This window comes from Salmo trutta, chromosome 8 (assembly GCF_901001165.1).
Source record: "Salmo trutta chromosome 8, fSalTru1.1, whole genome shotgun sequence".
Classification (NCBI taxonomy): domain Eukaryota; kingdom Metazoa; phylum Chordata; class Actinopteri; order Salmoniformes; family Salmonidae; genus Salmo; species Salmo trutta.
This window is the reverse complement of record NC_042964.1, coordinates 11,209,000-11,227,513: the sequence shown is the minus strand read 5'-3', so window position 1 is coordinate 11,227,513 and position 18,514 is coordinate 11,209,000. Positions and strand designations below refer to the sequence as shown.

At 43.1% G+C, this 18,514-nt stretch overlaps 1 protein-coding gene across 5 annotated transcripts; it reads left to right on the top strand.

Annotated features, from left to right (window-relative positions):
• Positions 1–880: 880 nt before the first annotated feature.
• On the top strand, positions 881–13,940 carry LOC115198175 (receptor-type tyrosine-protein phosphatase eta). 5 transcript variants are annotated; one of them, XM_029759928.1, is made up of 11 exons: positions 881–1,718; positions 5,529–5,616; positions 6,406–6,512; positions 6,789–7,389; positions 7,590–7,847; positions 8,070–8,327; positions 8,615–8,741; positions 11,240–11,388; positions 11,840–12,100; positions 12,389–12,658; positions 12,843–13,180. In XM_029759928.1, the coding sequence occupies exons 2-11, from the start codon at positions 5,586–5,588 to the stop codon at positions 13,055–13,057; spliced, it is 2,277 nt and encodes a 758-aa protein (XP_029615788.1). In that variant the 5' UTR covers positions 881–1,718; positions 5,529–5,585; the 3' UTR covers positions 13,058–13,180. The 5 variants fall into 5 exon arrangements, with proteins under 5 accessions (XP_029615788.1, XP_029615790.1, XP_029615789.1 ...); XM_029759930.1 differs by having other exon boundaries at positions 882–1,718; positions 6,424–6,512; XM_029759929.1 differs by lacking the exon at positions 881–1,718 and adding an exon at positions 4,705–5,436 and having other exon boundaries at positions 6,424–6,512.
• Positions 13,941–18,514: the final 4,574 nt, after the last annotated feature.

Below are 18,514 nucleotides of genomic sequence, written 5' to 3'. Positions count from 1 at the left end.
TAGAACAAATTCTTATTTACAATGACGGCCTACCCTGGCCAAACTCTGACTACGCTGGGCCAATTGTGCGCTGCCCTATGGGACTCCCAATCACGGCCGAATGTGATACAGTCTGGATTCGAACCAGGAACTGTAGTGACCTGAAGCCTCTTGCACTGAGATGCAGTGCCTTAGATCACTGCGACACTCGGGAGCCCTACTGCTATGTTTGCATATTGACCCAGCATGCTTTGCATGTGTGGAGGAGTAATGCAAAACCAAGTATCTCTCTTGCATCATTAAACAAATTCTTCTTTGTAGTTCCATTTTGTTTGCATGTGGGAGCCATGTTGATCCAGTAGATAAGTTCCTAAATGGGAGGGAAATAGTTTCTGGTATTTGATAGATGACTACCATCTGTATTCGAGTGGTTGTTGATTTCAAGAGAACCTTTGTGGTACACCTGTGGGTTATGCAAGAACCACAGGCGGCCGTGGCACCTTTGAGGAGGACGGTCTCATAGTAATGGCTGGAACGGGATATATGGAATAGTATCAAACAGCAAACATATGGTTTCTATGTGTTTGATACCATTCACTCTATTCCAGCCATTATTATGAGCCATCCTCCCCTCAGCAGCCTCCTGTGGCAATAACTCTATTAGTGGTTTTGGCTCCAAATCACATTTTATACGTCACATACAGATTACTGCAGGTATAAAAGGTGCTGTGAAATGCTTGTGGGAGCTCCCTCAGCAGTTCAGTACATCATCAGTTAATGACGACAAAAACAGTCAAGTTAGAAATAAGTCATAGGAGTAATAAGAGGTAGTATGCATGGTAATAATGGACTATTGTATGCTGTTGGACTTCTTGAGAACCCGAGAGCCCATGCTTAATTTCTTCAGTCGCCTGAGGTTTTAGGGGCGCTGTTGCCTTCAACACCACAGTGGTGGTGTGACTGGACCATACCCGGTCGTCTGTGACGTGCACACCAAGGAACTTGAAGCTTTTGAACCTCGCCACTGCAGTCCGTCGCTGAATATAGAGGCGCGCTTTACCCCGTTTCCCCTAGTCCACCATCAGCTCCCTGGTTTTACTGTCATTGAGGCCGAGGCTGTTTTCTTTGCACCTCTCAGCCAGGACTCTAACCACCTCCCTGTAGGCTGTTGCGTTTGCGATAAGGCCCACCCCACCACCATCGTGTCGTCAGCAAACTTAAATGGTGTTGGAGTCATGGGTGTACAAGGAGTACAGAAAGGGGCTGAGCACTAGTAATTTGCGGGTGAGCTGTTTGTTCACCCGCACCCACCTGCAGTTGCTAAAAATCCATCCGCAACCACCCGACTGCGATAAAGTGAAAATCTGAGCCCCGCACTGGACCAAAACCCGCAAATATGGAAAATGCGCTGTAGCCTACAGACTGCAGAACCAAATTTTTTTGGGACAGGATTTTTAAAATAGGCCTATGTTTCTGTTTTAAATGTTCAACATTTTGCCAACTCTCAGGCCGTGAAACACACGCTCTCACAGCACACCTCTAATAGCTCACAAATTGAAAAGTACTGCTTTTATTGCTCTAATTAGTCCATTATAGTCAGCGCATTAACTTTTGAACTGTGCTCCAAATCGTTTTGAAATCGGAGCATCTGCGACTGCAATTGAACATCACGAGCCAACCTCTATCCTGTGTTGCTACAACACTGAACTGCGGAACATTGAAGCATATTATTGGTGAAGGTATGTTAAGGATCAAGGGGATTGGATGCATGTTTTAAGGAAACGCCCCTCAAGATTAGAGTGGAAATGAATGGCGAGAGAACCTTTATCGCTGAGTTTAAAACTAAAAAAAACCTTATGTACAATGTTGTCAACAAAATTAGGTTGCTGTTACTCCCGCCCCTATTGCAGAATGCAGCCTTTTGACGGCCTATTTAATCCACACTTGCAAAAGTCCCTTCATTTGGTGATTGGCATTTAGGCTGTGACAGACCCAGAATGTTTTAGCAGGGACGTTTGGTACGGTGACCTGATTTGGAACGACGCAAAATAATTTTGTCAAACAGATTATGAACCCAAAAGTGTACATTTTATTCTAGAGGGTGGACAATAAATAGAAACATAATTTAGTTTAGGGTGTTCGGGCAGATTTGTCATTTTGTCTTGAGGATATTTGCTCTATTTGCTATATTTAGTCTGATCAGTGGAATAATTCTCATTCTTAACAATGAGCAACAATATAGGGTAATTCCTGTGCTTGTCAGCAAGAACACTACTGTTATTCCCCACACTTATTTTATAGTTCCACTTCCCAATTTTGCCAGTGTTATCACATATTTGAAATCTGATATGACTACTTGTGTCTTTGAAAATTAATTATATGAAGCTATGTATTTTTTCAGCCATTCATGAACAGTTTTGAATAAGTCATACAAATAAGCATGGGATATTAAATGCTCTACGAATCAAATATAATTTAACATTTTAGCGGGAATCAACGCATCCTATTTTGTTTATGTAGAGTAAGATGATGGCAAGAATCTTCAACTAATAGACATAAACCACCTGAATATTGATCTTTTATTAGACTGTTCTTGAAGGTTGGGTGATTCTGAGAAATTAATTGTTATAACAAGAACTTTTTTAAACAACTAGCACCTGGAGAGCAAGCAGGATTTTCTTTCAGCCCTATTTTAAAGAGCGAGTTTACCCAAATGACAAAATGTAGGTGTCCTTACCTTGACAGCAGTCTATGGACAAGGAGAATACAGTCTCTGGTTTGGCTACCCACTGCCATCAACAATTTATATGAGTATTTACTGTGCACAGCCTTGCTATATTGGTAACGCTCCCTGGGACATATACAGCTTTCCAAATGAGAACAGGGAACAATCCCTGCTTCCATCCTTCCCACTGTTTCTCCCATCGCATTTAATTACTGTCTGAATAAAGTGTCAAGCCCCCTAAAAAAGATTAGAATACTCAAAGTAAGTCGTCATTAATACACCTGACCTGTGTTTTTTTTAATTATTTTTTATTTTCCACCCTCGTCATAGGCCTAAACCATGTCAGAATATGTAGAATTGCAGGAAATGAGATTTAAAACGGTACATTCTTCCTTGCAATGATATTCACATAGCAAATATCACTCCAAGCTTTCTTCTGAAGTTGCAGCCCTGTATTTATTAGTCAGCTTGTCTATAGTTAGATACATGCAGCTTCTCTTCTGTCATTATAAGACAAAATAAACCCTTGCTCACCAGAATGTCATAAATCAACAGAATGAATGCTTAAATCTAGTTGACATCGGTAAAGTTTTCTCTTTCCTTATTCATCTCGGCTTCTCTCAAGCAGCAAAGACTTTTAAGGAATGGGGAGAAAACGCAAAACATTTTTTGACATTTTGCAAGGAAATCATTCAAATGATATCGGTTGGACCGGTTTTAAAGGAAAATGAAAGCTGTTAAAACCACCAATGTGTTTTTATAAGATTTCAGTTCGGCTTGGATGCATATTTTATGTGGTTATAATACTATCAGCTTTTATGATGTTGATAAAGATGGACCCGCCACCTTTACAGACGCTCCCTAACCGGGCATTCATTCTCTCAAGATGCTGAAAGAAATAAATGATATTTCTCCACTGCTGTTCCCAAATCAAAATGTACATTTGGTGTATAATTTTACTGCAAACAATGCTTAATTCTGCAGGGGTTAACACTATATTAAGCTATGTAAGAGGTTATGGACCTACAGTCAGTGTCCAGATATCAGATAGGCTAGTATTCCATTTAACCCGTCTGAACAGTACAGTTCCCTTGACGTGCCATTTTGAAGTCCCTGTGTTGTTCATTTCGTAATTGTATAGCGCCTCACAAAATTATCACACAACATACCCGGCACTGCTATCATCCGCTTTTACCTCTTCACCAAATCTTTTCTCTTATTGAATTAAACACCGACATTGTCCTTTTGTCTCAGTGGATCGACATTAACTTAACAAGTTAAAAAATAATTTGACAAATGGCATGTATTTGGTGCGCTACAGTCAGGCCCTAAAGCTTAGGCTACACACTAACGTCAGATAAAAAGAACGAAAGGAAAAACCTCAATCTAGCATATAGACATGAATTGCACAATTACATATTTATGGATTTAAAAAAATGTTTTTTTCTCCTTATTCAACCCCCGCCCCCCCATCCACACTATTTTATGACCCTAAACCCGCCCACCCCATTTATGAGTTAATCAGCACATCACTACTAAGCACGCAACCCTGGGAGGCCACTGTGTTGAGGGTCAGCGTGGCGGACGTGTTGTTGCCTACCCTCACCACCTGGTGTCTGCCTGTCAGGAAGTCCAGGATCCAGTTGCAGAGGGAGGTGTTTATACCCAGGACCCTGAGCTTAGTGTCGTGCTTGGAGGGTATGATGTTGAACGCTGAGCTGTAGTCGAGCATTCTTACATAGGTGTTCTTCTTGTCCAAGTGGGATAGGGCATGGTTTCCCAAACTTAGTTCTGGGTTCATGTTTTTGTTTTTGCCCGAGCACTACACAGCCGATTCAAATAATCAAAGCTTAATGATGAGTTGGTTATTTGAATCAGCTGTGTAGTGCTCAGGCAAAAAACAAAACGTGCACCCAGATGGGGGCCCCAGGACCAAGTTTGGGAAACCCTGGGATAGGGCAGTGTGTAGAGCAATGGAGATTGCATCATCCGTGGATCTGTTGGGGTGGTCTGCAAATTGGAGTTGAACCTGGGTGTCAGGTAATTGGAGTGGATCCTGGGTGTCAGGTAATTGGAGTGGATCCTGGGTGTCAGGTAATTGGAGTGGATCCTGGGTGTCAGGTAATTGGAGTGGATCCTGGGTGTCAGGTAAAGTGGAGCTTCTCGAAACACTTCATGATGACAGTAGTGCGTGCTACAGGACGATAGTCATTTAGGCAGGTTAAATATATGTTTTATTGCCACATACACCAGATAGGTGCAGTGAAATTAGTCATAGTAGTACGGCACACCTGGAGGAAATTAGGGTTAACAGATTTTTCACGTTGTCGGCGCAGGTATTCAAACCAGCGACCTTTCGGTGACTGGCCCACCCTCATCACTAGACTATCTGCCGCCCTAAGGTTGCCTCTGTTTGCTTGGGTATCTAGCGCACATTCATCCCATGTAGGGCCAGGAGTTTGGAGTTCCTGGACACTTCATGTGACCATACTGAAAAAAACTCCTGGCCCTAATCCCATTTCATTTGTTTCCTGGTCGTTGACTATTTGTTTTCCAATAATACTCTGAATACTCCAATAATACTCCCTGTGAGTCTTCTCTCTCCATCCTCTCATTCTGAATGCAGTCCGTGTATCCATATTCAAATGAGTGGGAGCGAGAGAGAGAAGTTGCCAGCACAGGTGTAGAGATCAAATGCTGTGTCCGCAGTTGGTTTGTTCTCACTCCTTTTGGTAAGGTTTGGGATATTGATTGACCTCATCAGTTTATCTTGGATACATTTTGTGGATTTCAACAGCTGTTTGTCTGATTAAATGTATTCCAGTGTGAATATCTAAAAAGGTAACCAGAACAAAGAAGTCTGAATCGTTCCAGTCGAAGGATGGGCAGGATTCAACACCTGATATTATGGGGTGAGTTCAAGTCTTGGGTTTCACAAATGTATTGTTTTTCATGTGTTGATTAAAGTTGTACAGAAAGGTGAACCTTTTTAGGGTCTAAAAAACAAACAATCATTAAGTAAGTTCTACTAACAAGAGAAGCAAATCTGTAACATGGAAAGCAGATATTGTATTTGCCAGGTTATTAAACCAGAAAGAAAGGCGCAAGAGTGAGAATTGTTTCATTATTTTTAATAAAAAATGTTCAAGGGACATTTACAATGGATATTCTGTTTGGAAAAAATATATCCCAAACTTCCTGGACTAGCATTCCCTCATATGCAAACTCATGCAAAGACATCCCATCAAACAAATCTAATGGCACCCAGTTATAGACATGGAATAACAGTGGTGTCAGTTTACTTACCTTTTGAATCAATAGTGCTGATTTTGGATCAGTTTTGCCTTCTAGGTTACAATGAACACGATTACATGGGCAGGGGGAACCTGATCCTAGATCAGCACTCCTACTCTGAGACACTTGATACGGCCCCTGATCTAGGATCAGGTCCCCCGTGTCCATGTAACTATAATCAATATGATCTAAAAGGCTAAACTAATCCTATATTAGCACTTATATTCTGATATGCATTATGAATATGGCCCTGAATGATACACCGGTGCTAAAAATCAATCAGTCAAATTTGAACATGACTTTTAGCCTTGCGTTATAAAGTTTGCTGAATAGGATCATTGATTATCATACTGAAACTGAAAATGACTGTAAGCTGTATATGAATGTTAACTCAAAATCATATTCAGATGTCTCCCTCCTCCCAGCTGTGTTGGTGGTGTGTTGTGTAGCTGAGAGACAGTACTTCCGCCAGTCCAACTCTTCCACCTGGGAACAGGCCAGAATACACTGCCAGGTAGAACAACTTTATTGTCCCCATGGGACACTTTTCCTGGACACACAGACTTCTTGTACGCAATGTAAAACAGCAGTGGCCAATTCATGTGTGCAGGCTTTTGTCAACCGCAACCTAGCTTTAAAACGCCTGGTTAAACCAGTGACTCGATTGAGGACAATGATTAGATGATGTTATCAAATATTATTGCTGGACTAGAACAGAAGCTGGCACACATTGTGGCCCTCTAGGACCAGTACTGATCCAATATACCTGATATTATCCTTGTCCTGTTAGGCGTGCTACAAGGAGATGGTGAGCCTGACCCCTGACAACATCCAGCAACTTGTCCAGAACCTGACCTCTTCTTACTGGATCGGTCTCCGCAAAACCATGAACAACGGCTCCTTCCCCTGGTCCCGCTGGTCCAACGGAGACCCCCTCACCTTCCAGAACTGGTACCCTGGTCGCCCCATACTCTCCAAGCCCAAGAATCCTGTGAACATCTTTAACAACTACTATTCCATCCGCGCCAATGACTGTGGGTGTTGCTGCACCAATAACAGCAAACCTACCAGTGTTCCCCCGGTAACTACTAGCTACGGTAACTCTACAGATGACCTTTTCACAGAGAATGTAAACGTGGCTGCATCGTCAACGATGACACCAGCCGTGACAACCAAGGTGACAAAGATGACATCTGTCATGACGAGGGGATCAACGTTCTTTACTGGAGTTACTGGTGGCATCAATGGCACCAATATGACTAGTGGGACCAATGGGACGAATGAAACTGAGACAGACGTGTACATTGAGGAGCCCTGCATAGCCATGCTCAGTTTTGGACTTTGGTTCGATAAAATCTGCTCAGAGCTTCTTCCTTATATCTGCTATGAAGGTAGGGGGGGGGGGGTTTAAAAAAATACAAATGTTTCTAATTTACTGTGATATACTGAGATGTTGATGTTTGGGGTGCATTACTTACTGATAAACATATTGATGTGTTTTCTTTGACTTGCACCCTTTTCCCCCTCTTTCTCTTTCCCCCTCACCCCAACCCACCCCAATCAAACAACCGCATCTCACCTGTGTATGTAGACCGTTTCTACGGTAATGCCACCATGACCAACAAGACACTACACAACGCGACTCTGAGCTGGACCCGGGGGCCTGGTGACATCAGCGGATACAGGGTGGAGGTCAAGTCCACTGACTACAACCTGACCCTAAACCACAGCAGTCTGAACCAGACCTATGACCTTTCCAACCTCACCGCCGGAACCCAGTACAGAGTCCAGGTGTTCCCCATTAAGTGTGGAAGGGACCTCAACCCACAGAACGTCTCCTTCTATACCAGTGAATATGGGCATTACCACTAGTATCAAACGTTACTGTTGAATAGGGCCACTACAACTTCTGTTGCTGCTACTGTTCCACTACTTCTAATACTAGTAGTTGTAGAGATCCTGGACAGATATCTATGTGTAGATGTTTATTATGATATTGCTGTAACAATGTAAAGACATCGATATCAATGATGACGATTATGCTGACTACTGATCATGAATTCTCTCTCAGAGCCTGGCGTGATCCAAAAGCTCAATGTCACCAATGTCTCAGAAACAAGTATCTCCCTGTCCTGGCTCGCTCCTGAGGGCAACCGTGACTTGTACAACATTCAGGTGAGGGGTGAACCTGACCTGAAAATGACCACACGCACAGAGAGCGCCCTGGTCAAAGGCCTGATACCAGGAGGGTCCTACACGTTTGAGGTCAACGCCGAGGTGGAGGACAAGTCCATCGAGGGAGATCGACGGGATACCTCCTCCTACACCAGTGAGTCAGAGCACTGTTGTTGTTTTTCCTATGCGAATGTTTAACTGGTTTTCCTAGAGGAACGTTTCCATAGGGGAAACTGTAAATAATAAGACTTTCCGTTTCAAATTCCATTTTATTTTCATTCCATTGAGAAAGTTAATGTAATTTGAATTGAAAGGTCAGTTTTATACATTCATATTTGCAGTTAACAATTTGTTCTTAACCGACTTGCCTAGTTAAATAAAATAAAAATGTTCAGTGCAGCTCACACACACACACACACTGATCTCTCCTTTCCCCTTCAGAACCAGGAAAGGTGTCAAACTTAAAGCAGTCTGCTCTTACTAAAGACAGTGTCAACTTCCAATGGGAAAAGCCGACAGGTAACACCTCTGGGTACAGAGTGCACGCCTGGAGAGAAGAAAACAACAAGTATGTAGGTTCCTATAGAAACATTATCAAGTATGTAGGCTACTATAGAACGTTACCAAGTATGTCGGCTACTATAGAACGTTACCAAGTATGTTGCTTATTATAGAAACGTTATCAAGTATGAAAGGCTACTATAGAAACGTTATCAAGTATGTACGCTGGAACTCAGGACTCCCTTGAAAACAGTGGCAATTGTTACTGGGTGCAGTATCCTGACTAACTAAATAAAATGAATGAGTGAATGAGACTACTATAGAAACTGTATCAAGTATGTTGGCCGCTATAGAACGCTAACAAGTCGTAGCCCAAAACAAACAGCAAATAAAGTTTTATTGGTCACATACACATGGTTAGCAGATGTTATTGCGAGTGTAGCGAAATGCTTGCGCTTCTAGCTCCGACAGTGCAGCAATAAATAACATGTAATCTAACAATTCCACAACAGCTACCTAATACACACAAATCTAAGTAAAGGAATAGAATAAGAATACGTACATAAACTCAGCAAAAAAAGAAACGTCCTCTCACTGTCGACTGCGTTTTATTTTCAGCAAACTTAACATGTGTAAATATTTATATGAACATAACAAGATTCAACAACTGAGACATAAACAGAACAAGCTCCACAGACGTGTGAAAGATTAGGGGAATCTGTGTGAGTAGGTGGACAGGTAGGATGACTGACAGTGAAGGTGAACAAGTTTCAGGTGACAGAGGAATGGGTGAGACTGAGGCAGGAATTCCTTAACATAAAGTGGTATATTTACTGGGTAGTGTGGATTCATGGATGCACAGAACTTCTGGATTAGACGGAGTTAAGGAAGAGAAAGCAGCGAGATCGGGTGATGGCGCTTTCCTCCTTTTATGGAGTTGAGATCTGTCGGACATTTCCACCTGACCTAATTAAAGCGCCCCTGGCCCAGCTGAGCAAGTGGCCATGAATTAAAGGATTCCTCCACCAACTCCATGGGCCTTTTCTACAATGTGACTAACAGAAATTGAATAATGTGTCCCTGAACAAAGGGGGGTCAAAATCAAAAGTAACAGTCAGTATCTGCTGTGGCCACCAGCTGCATTAAGTACTGCAGTGCATCTCCTCCTCATGGACTACACCAGATTTGCCAGTTCTTGCTGTTACCCCACTTTTCCAACAAGGCACCTGCAAGTTCCCGGACAATTCTGGGGGGAATGGCCCTAGCCCTCACCCTCCGATCCAACAGGTCCCAGACGTGCTCAGTGGGATTGAGATCCGGGCTCTTCGCTGGCCATGGCAGAACACTGACATTCCTGTCATGCAGGAAATCACACACAGAACGAGCAGTATGGCTGGTGGCATTGTCATGCTGGAGGGTCATGTCAGGATGAGTCTGCAGGAAGGGTACCACATGAGGGAGGAGGATGTCTTACCTCTAACGCACAGCATTGAGATTGCCTGCAATGACAAAAAGCTCAGTCCAATGATGCTGTGACACATCGCCCCAGACCATGACGGACCCTCCACCTCCAAATCGATCCCACTCCAGAGTACAGGCCTCGGTGTAGTGCTCATTCCTTCGACGATAAACGCGAATCCGACCATCACCCCTGGGGAGACAAACCCGCAACTTGTCAGTGAAGAGCACATTTTGCCAGTCCTGTCTGGTCCAGTGACGGTGGGTTTGTGCCCATAAGCGACATTGTTGCCGGTGATGTCTGGTGAGGACCTGCCTTACAACAGGCCTACAAGCTCTGAGTCCAGCCTCTCTCTGCCTATTGCGGACAGTCTGAGCACCGATGGAGGGATTGTGCGTTCCTGATGTAACTCGGGCAGTTATTGTTGCCATCCTGTACCTGTCCCGCAGGTGTGATGTTCGGATGTACCGATCCTGTGCAGGTGTTGTTTCACGTGGTCTGCCACTGCGAGGACGATCAGCTGTCCATCCTGTCTCCCTGTAGCGCTGTCTTAGGCGTCTCACAGTATGGATATTGCAATTTATTGCCCTGGCCACATCGGCAGTCCTCTTGACTCCTTGCAGCATGCCTAAGGCCTCATGCCTCCTTGCAGCATGCCTAAGGCCTCATGCCTCCTTGCAGCATGCCTGTGTATATATATGAGATGAGTAATGCAAGATATGTAAACATTAAAGTGACTAGTGATCCATTTATTAAAGTGGCCAAAGATTTAAGCCTCTATGTAGGCAGCAGCCTCTCTGTGTTAGTTATGGCTGTTTAACAGTCTGACGGCCTTGAGATAGCTGTTTTTCAGTCTCTCGGTCCCAGCTTTGCCATTTGACTTTCTACTGCTAATGTTTTCATAAATAAAGACCCAACTGTTGCGTCATGGGAACAGTTAGGATATGCATGTAAAAATGGCATGCAAATTCACATAGAAATGTAATGTATAGATCACACTCCATTACTCTGCTATGTGGAACAGAGAACAGACTCTGAACTACAGTGTATGACAAGGACGCATGTTAACAGGATTGACACAAGGCCATTGTTTATTTTGAGTTTAGCATGTACGACATATTCTGGAACAATGTGACAAACACGAGTCTGACGGTGGGGAACCAGCCGTCAGGTGCCAAGATCTGGCTGAGCGTTGTGGCACTGGTGCCCGACGGATCGGTTGAGGGAGAACGCAGCATAGCGATGGGCCTCACCAGTGAGTATGGACAGATGATAATGGTGTAAGATGAAATTGCCCCTGGACACACTGATCGGGGGTTAGTTTTGCATTTTCCCCACTAATGGTTAAGGTTGGGGGAGGCGAAGCTGATCCTAGACCTGTACCTAGGGGAAACTTCTCGCCGGAGCGACGATAATGAGGCATTAGTTCATTGAGAGGGTGGTTGATTGTTTGGGTGGTTGATTGGGTAGTGGATTTATTGGGAGGTTGATTGGGTAGTGGATTTATTGGGAGGTTGATTGGGTAGTGGATTTATTGGGTGGTTGATTGGTAAGGTGGATAGTATTTTTGTGAATGGTGAATCATAACTGTATATTATCATAGCAATAGCCTAATCATTTCACACTACCATTATTGTTCTCAATTTGTCACTTTTATATCTTTCTCTTGTCTTACATTCATCCTTCTTTCCCTTTCTCCCCCATAGCTCCAGGTAAAGTTACTGACTTACTGCTGGTCATTACTGCGAACACCATCAAAGCGACCTGGACACCTCCTCAGGGAAACTACGAGGCATTCAGTGTTCAGCTCAACCTAACCGCCTCTAACGAGGAAGTGAAAACAGAGAATACAAGTGCCAGTCAACTCTCATTCACCAGCCTAAAGGCAGGAGTTGAATATGCAGTGACAGTCACCACTGTGAATGGGTATCTCAAGAGTGACCCAGAAACCATTCGAAATTTCACTCGTGAGTTACTAGTTAATCTTTCTCTCTTTGAATAGATGAACACATTCCATCAATATTGATACATAGCAGTAGTATAAAAATACAAGAAAGACATTTTGACTTGTTATTGTTGACATCTAGTCAATATTATTCTTACCCATGTAAAGTACATTGTCAAAGGGCAACAGCTGATGTGAATTTCAAAAGCTTTTGAACTTTGAGAGGTTTTGCACTTTGAGATGTATGATTTTCCCTTATACCTTTAAGTCACTCCTCTCTCTACCGTTCTTCCCTGTCTCCTTCCCTTAGTTCCTCTCCCACCGCAATCAGCCAAAATCGATTTCTCCAATGGGAGTCATGTCACCCTGTCATGGAAAGCCCCTACGGAATCCCAAGGTGTACAAATAACGTACCTGGTGAAATACTTTGCTGAATTCTGGAATGATACGCAGACGAGCGAGACATACGCCACCAACTATACATTTCATGAGTTGCATGCTGGGACCAATTACAACTTCGAAGTACGAGTGAAGGCGGGAACCCAGGAAAGCAAGCCCACCCAAACATCACACACCACAAGTAAATTACTCACCACATCAGACATATTTGCATGTTGTTGAAATATCTTGCTTACATATCTAATAATGATCGGTGACAATGTTTGTTGTGGGTGACCTTTCTTCATCACTCCCTTACATTACATCTTAACTCACATGGGTCTCTCTCTCTTTTTCCCTTCTCTCTCCCCCCCTCTCTCTGCCAGGTGCTACGGTGAGAGTTCGAACTGTGACTATGGCGTGTTCCTCCAGCGAACCTTCCATCTGTGAGAATAGCGTCAAACAGACAGAGGTCCTGAATAATGTGAGGTCATCACAACATCCTCCAATCACAGTTCATTCATCACCAGATCCTCCAATCACGTTACATTCATCACCACATCCTCCAATCACATTACATGTATATTGTAGTCATTTTTAGCAGCTGCTCCTATCCAGAGCCACTTACAATGAATTGGTAAAACAACCATATAGCAGGATAATTGCAAGAAAAATATTTTTGTAAAATGCTGCAATGAGCAACAGTAGTTAGTGAGAATATAGAGAAAAATACGTCCAGAAGTTCAGTGTCAGATGTTTCTCCCATCACATACCGAATAAATCAAATGGAATATATTGTCTTACATGTTGAATACAAAACTCGCTTTTTTTCATGTCTACTCTTTTTTGTTACAGTTGAAGAGCCACTTCCGCAAGTGGTTCAGCAAGATGGAAAATGAAACTTGGGTTGACAAGGTGTTCTGGGAACTACAGTGGCGAGAGGCATAATTTCACACACACACACTTGTACAGATCATCTATTCAATATAATTTCTTAGTCAAGATTAAGATAAATTGTGTTTTGACAAAAAAATGATAACAATAGATAAATGAAGAGTTACATGCGTGCCAATAATGTATGTGTTTTGAATTTCTTGTCTTGTCTATCCTTGTCTTGCTTGTTTTCAGGATGTAATGTATGTTTTACAAATACATTTTATTAAGGTATTTTCTCTGACCAAATTACTGAATAAAAGTCTGACTGTCTTGGTGTGCATAATATATATATATTTGTTTTACTAGTGTTTTCTTTAAAACTTGGTTTTTGCATCTCAATCAAGAAGGCACCTGATGTTTTTGGACGAATATGTGTTGGAAGTTGGTTATTCAATTCAACTTAACATCTTTACTGGAGACCCCCAGCAAGCATGTGACATAATAGTTAATTTACATTTATTTTTGAATTGGTCGGCCATGTTAGGCGGGGCAGTGGATTTCTTTTGTATGGTTGCTCAATGTTGAATATTAAATTGTATCCAATCAGATCCCTTGATGTCCTTCCTATAGGTAGTTGTTGTAGTTGTTAATTACTGTCTATTAATATAGCTGTCTATTAATATAGCTTTGTATCTATTGTAATAGACTGCTATAGTAATAAACGGCTACAGTGCCAGGTAGAACCTTCAGAATAAGCTGGCCTGTGGCTTGCTGACACCTATCTCCTGTTTGAGAGACAAGGCAACCTCCAGAGTATTTGACATAATGCGCGCTGATGGGAATAGTCTAAAACCGGAATAGAAACAGGAAGTAATGTGATAAACGTGATACACAAACATAACAGCAGAGCAGAGGCTGTATCACATCAGGCCGTGATTGGGAGTCGACTGTAAGAAGGAAGAGGTTGGAACGGCGAAGCATAGGGTCCAGTCAGCAACATCGGTTCACTACCGTTTGGCGATGCTGCCGGAGTCGCATAGGCAGCCCGAGCTGGGGATGAAGGTTCCCCCAGACTCCACAGCAGTGGAGGGGGATCGGGAATGACATCTGGTGTGGGGCAGGCTGCTCCTGATGAGCAACGGGGGCTGGAGAAATGTGTCCCTGCCCGATCTCAGTCGCAATCCACTTCATACAGTCACAGTTGCAACAGTGCCGAAGAGGCAGCTTCCTGCTTCTGTACTTAATGCTACTGTCCCGTCTCCTCCACTGTAAACCATCGAAGGGGTGTCCCCAAACAAGAGAAAGCTCAGGATCCACGCTGGTGTGGCGTACCGCTAAGAAGGAACTCCCCAAATTTCTGCATCACACGATCAAAAATGACCCCCATACTGTTTGTTTCCTGTACTCCACCAGAAAGGAAAAGTACACGTAACTAGCGCAGCGGCGAACTCGGTGCTGCGGCTCCCTGATAATCCAATGCGGTGGAACTATGACTTGCTGGGTTGCTGAAGCTGCAGCCCCACCTGGTGTTGAACGATATTCCATAGGTGGATGAGTTTCTACATGTGCCGTGGTGTAAAAGTAATCAAACATGTGATGGCGATGTGGCCTGAATTTAGGAGGTCTCCTGCTTCAGAGCACGCTGGATGTCAAATCCTCCGCAGCACCGCTGGAGGTTTCTATAGTGATGTCAGTAAGACACAAATCCATCTCGAAGGACCATGAAAGAGAGCGACTCTCCGTTTGGGCTGATCTGTGACCCGCTAGCACCTAGGCAACCTTGCGTTACACACAAGGATATGATTGTAGACTCTTTGTCATTTGTGCAACTGCATCATTTTATCATAATCAAAAATGTTTTTTGTTTTTTTGTTTGGCCCCTAGACCCTATCTCATGTGTTAAACTCATTCCATGGAGGGCGGAGTGTCTGCGGATTTTTAATTTTTTTTAAATACCCCGCAGATACTCGGCCCTCCATGGAATGAGTTTGACCCCCTTCTAGACAATAGACACTTTTGGCAAATACATATGTCAAAGAAGAAAATGCTTTAAAAAATTGTTTTTGCATAACCTAATTTGTTGAACAGGGTTGTTCAAAAGCTACTAAACACTGGTGCACATATCTGTGTCCGTCCCGTTTCATAGAGGAAGAGAATATGAGATCACAGGTTGAGCTGTCTGGTTCAGTCTGCTTTCCAACAGAGACAGGGAGACAAATTCACCTTTCATCAGCACAATAATCCAAAACACAAGGCCAAATATACACAAACATTGCTTTACCAAGACGACATTGAATGTTCGGCTTAAAAATCTATAGCAATCTAAAATTGCCGTTTAACAATGATCGACAACCAACCTGACAGAGTTTGAAGAATTTTCAAAAGAATATAACGTGCAAATATTGTACAATCCAGGTGTGCAAAGCTCTTAGAGACTTACCCAGAAAGACTCACAGCTGTAATCGATGCCAAAGTGATTGTAACATGTATTGACTGAGGGGTTGTGAATACTTTCGTTAATGAGATATTTCTGTAATTCATAAAAATAAAAAAATAAAATGGGTGAGAAACTATCTATTTAATCCATTTTGAATTCAGGCTCTAGCAAAATGTGGAATAAGTCAAGGTGTATAAATACTTTCTGAAGGCACTGTGAGAATCAATACATTATATATATAAAAAAAGTATTTTATTTGTTCAATAGTTTTTTTTAAGAAATTTCCTTCCACTTAGTTGATTTAAAAAAAAATGTAATCCCACCTTGAAACAACAAAATGTGGAAAAATTCAAGGGTTGTGAACACATTCTGAAGGCAATGTACAATGCAATCAATCTGTCTCGGATGAGTTAGTTGACTATTATGATCTACTTTGACATTGAGTCAATAGATCATAATAGTAAATTGAAGTCGGAGGTTTATATATACCTTAGACAAATACATTTAAACAAAGTTTTTCACAATTCCTGACATTTAATCCTAGTAAAAATTCCCTGTCTTAAATCAGGTAGGATCACCACTTTATTTTAAGAATGTGAAATGTCAGAATAATAGTAGAGAGAATGATTTATTTCAGCTTTTATTTCTTTCATCACATTCTCAGTGGGTCAGAAGTTTACATCCCACTCAATTAGTATTTGGTAGCATTGCCTTTAAATGGTTTAACTTGGGTCAAACATTTCAGGTAGCCTTCCACAAGCTTCCCACAATAAGTTGGGTGAATTTTGGCCCATTCCTCCTGACAGAGCTCGTGTTTGTAGGCCTCCTTGCTTGCACACGCTTTTTCAGTTCTGCCCACAAATTTTCTATATGATTGAGGTCAGGGCTTTGTGATGGCTACTCCAATACCTTGACTTTGTTGTCCTTAAGCCAATTTGCCACTTTGGAAGTATGCTTGGGGTCATTGTCCATTTGGAAGATCCATTTGCAATCAAGCTTTAACTTCCTGACTGATGTCTTGAGATGTTGCTTCAAAATATCCACGTAATTTTCCATCCTCATGATGCGAAGTGCACCAGTCCCTCCTGCAGCAAAGCAACCCCACAACATGATGCTGCCACCCCCGTGCTTCACGGTTGGGATGGTGTTCTTCAGCTTGCAAGCATCCCCTTTTTCCTCCAAACATAACGATGGTCATTATGGCCAAACAGTTCTCTTTTTGTTTCATCAGACCAGAGGACATTTCTCCAAAAAGTACAAACTTTGTCCCCATGTGCAGTTGCAAACCGTAGTCTGGCTTTTTTATGGCGGTTTTGGAGCAGTGGCTTCTTCCTTGCTGAGCGGCCTTTCAGGTTATGTTGATATAGGACTCGTTTTACTGTGGATATAGATACTTTTCTACCCGTTTCCTCCAGCATCTTCACAAGGTCCTTTGCTGTTGTTCTGGGATTGATTTGCACTTTTCGCACCAAAGTACGTTCATCTCTAGGAGACAGAACGCATCTCCTTCCTGAGTGGTATGACGGCTGCGTGGTCCCATGGTGTTTAAACATGCGTACTATTGTTTGTACAGATGAATGTGGTACCTTCAGGCGTTTGTAAATTGCTCCCAAGGATGAACCAGACTTGTGGAGGTCTACAATTTTTTCCTGAGGTCTTCAGTCACTGGCAGCAGAGAACTGGAAGGAAAGGCAGCCAAAGTAGGAATTGGCTTTGGGGGTGACCAGTGAAATATACCCGCTGGAGCATGTGCTACGGGTGGGTGCTGCTATGGTAACCAGTGAGCTGAGCTAAGGCGGGGCTTTACCTAGCAAGGACTTATAGATGACCTGGAGCCAGTGGGTTTGGCGACGAATATGAAGCAAGGGCCAGCCAACGAGAGCATACAGGTCGCAGTGGTGGGTAGTATATGGTGCTTTGGTGACGAAACAGATGGCACTGTGATAGACTGCATCCAATTTGCTGAGTAGAGTGTTGGAGGCTATTTTGTAAATGACATCGCCGAAGTCAAGGATCGGTAGGATAGTCAGTTTTACGAGGGTATGTTTGGCAGCATGAGTGAAGGATGCTTTGTTGTGAAATAGGAAGCCGATTCTAGATTTAATTTTGGATTGGAGATGTTTAATGTGAGTCTGGAAGGAGAGTTTACAGTCTAACCAGATGTAACCGATGTGAAATGGCTAGTTAGTTAGCGGTGGTGCGCGCTAATAGTATTTCAATCAGTGACGTCACTCGCTCTGAGACTTGAAGTAGGGTTTCCCCTTGCGTTGCAAGCGTTGCGCGCTTTTGTGGCGCGATGGGTAACGATGCTTCGTGGGGTGTCAGTTGTTGATGTGTGCAAGGGTCCCTGGTTCAAGCCCGGGTTGGGGCGAAGAGAGGGACGGAACCTACACTGTTACATTGGTGCCGTGACCCGGATCATTGGTTGCTGCGGAAAAGGAGGAGGTCAAAGGGGGGGTGAGTGTAACCGATGTGAAATGGCTAGTTAGTTAGCGGTGGTGCGCGCTAATAGTATTTCAATCAGTGACGTCACTCGCTCTGAGACTTGAAGTAGGGTTTCCCCTTGCGTTGCAAGGGCCGCGGCTTTTGTGGCGCGATGGGTAACGATGCTTCGTGGGGTGTCAGTTGTTGATGTGTGCAAGGGTCCCTAGTTCAAGCCCGGGCTGGGGCGAAGAGAGGGACGGAACCTACACTGTTACACAGATACCTAGGTATTTGTAGTTGTCCACATATTCTAAGTCAGAA

Excerpts from the sequence above, each read along its gene's own strand:
- LOC115198175 (XM_029759928.1), top strand. The coding sequence starts at position 5,586 with ATGGGCAGGATTCAACACCTGATATTATGGG. Across the intron at positions 7,390-7,589 it reads TCCTTATATCTGCTATGAAG|ACCGTTTCTACGGTAATGCC; the intron begins GTAGGGGGGGGG and ends CTGTGTATGTAG. Across the intron at positions 7,848-8,069 it reads GAACGTCTCCTTCTATACCA|AGCCTGGCGTGATCCAAAAG; the intron begins GTGAATATGGGC and ends ATTCTCTCTCAG.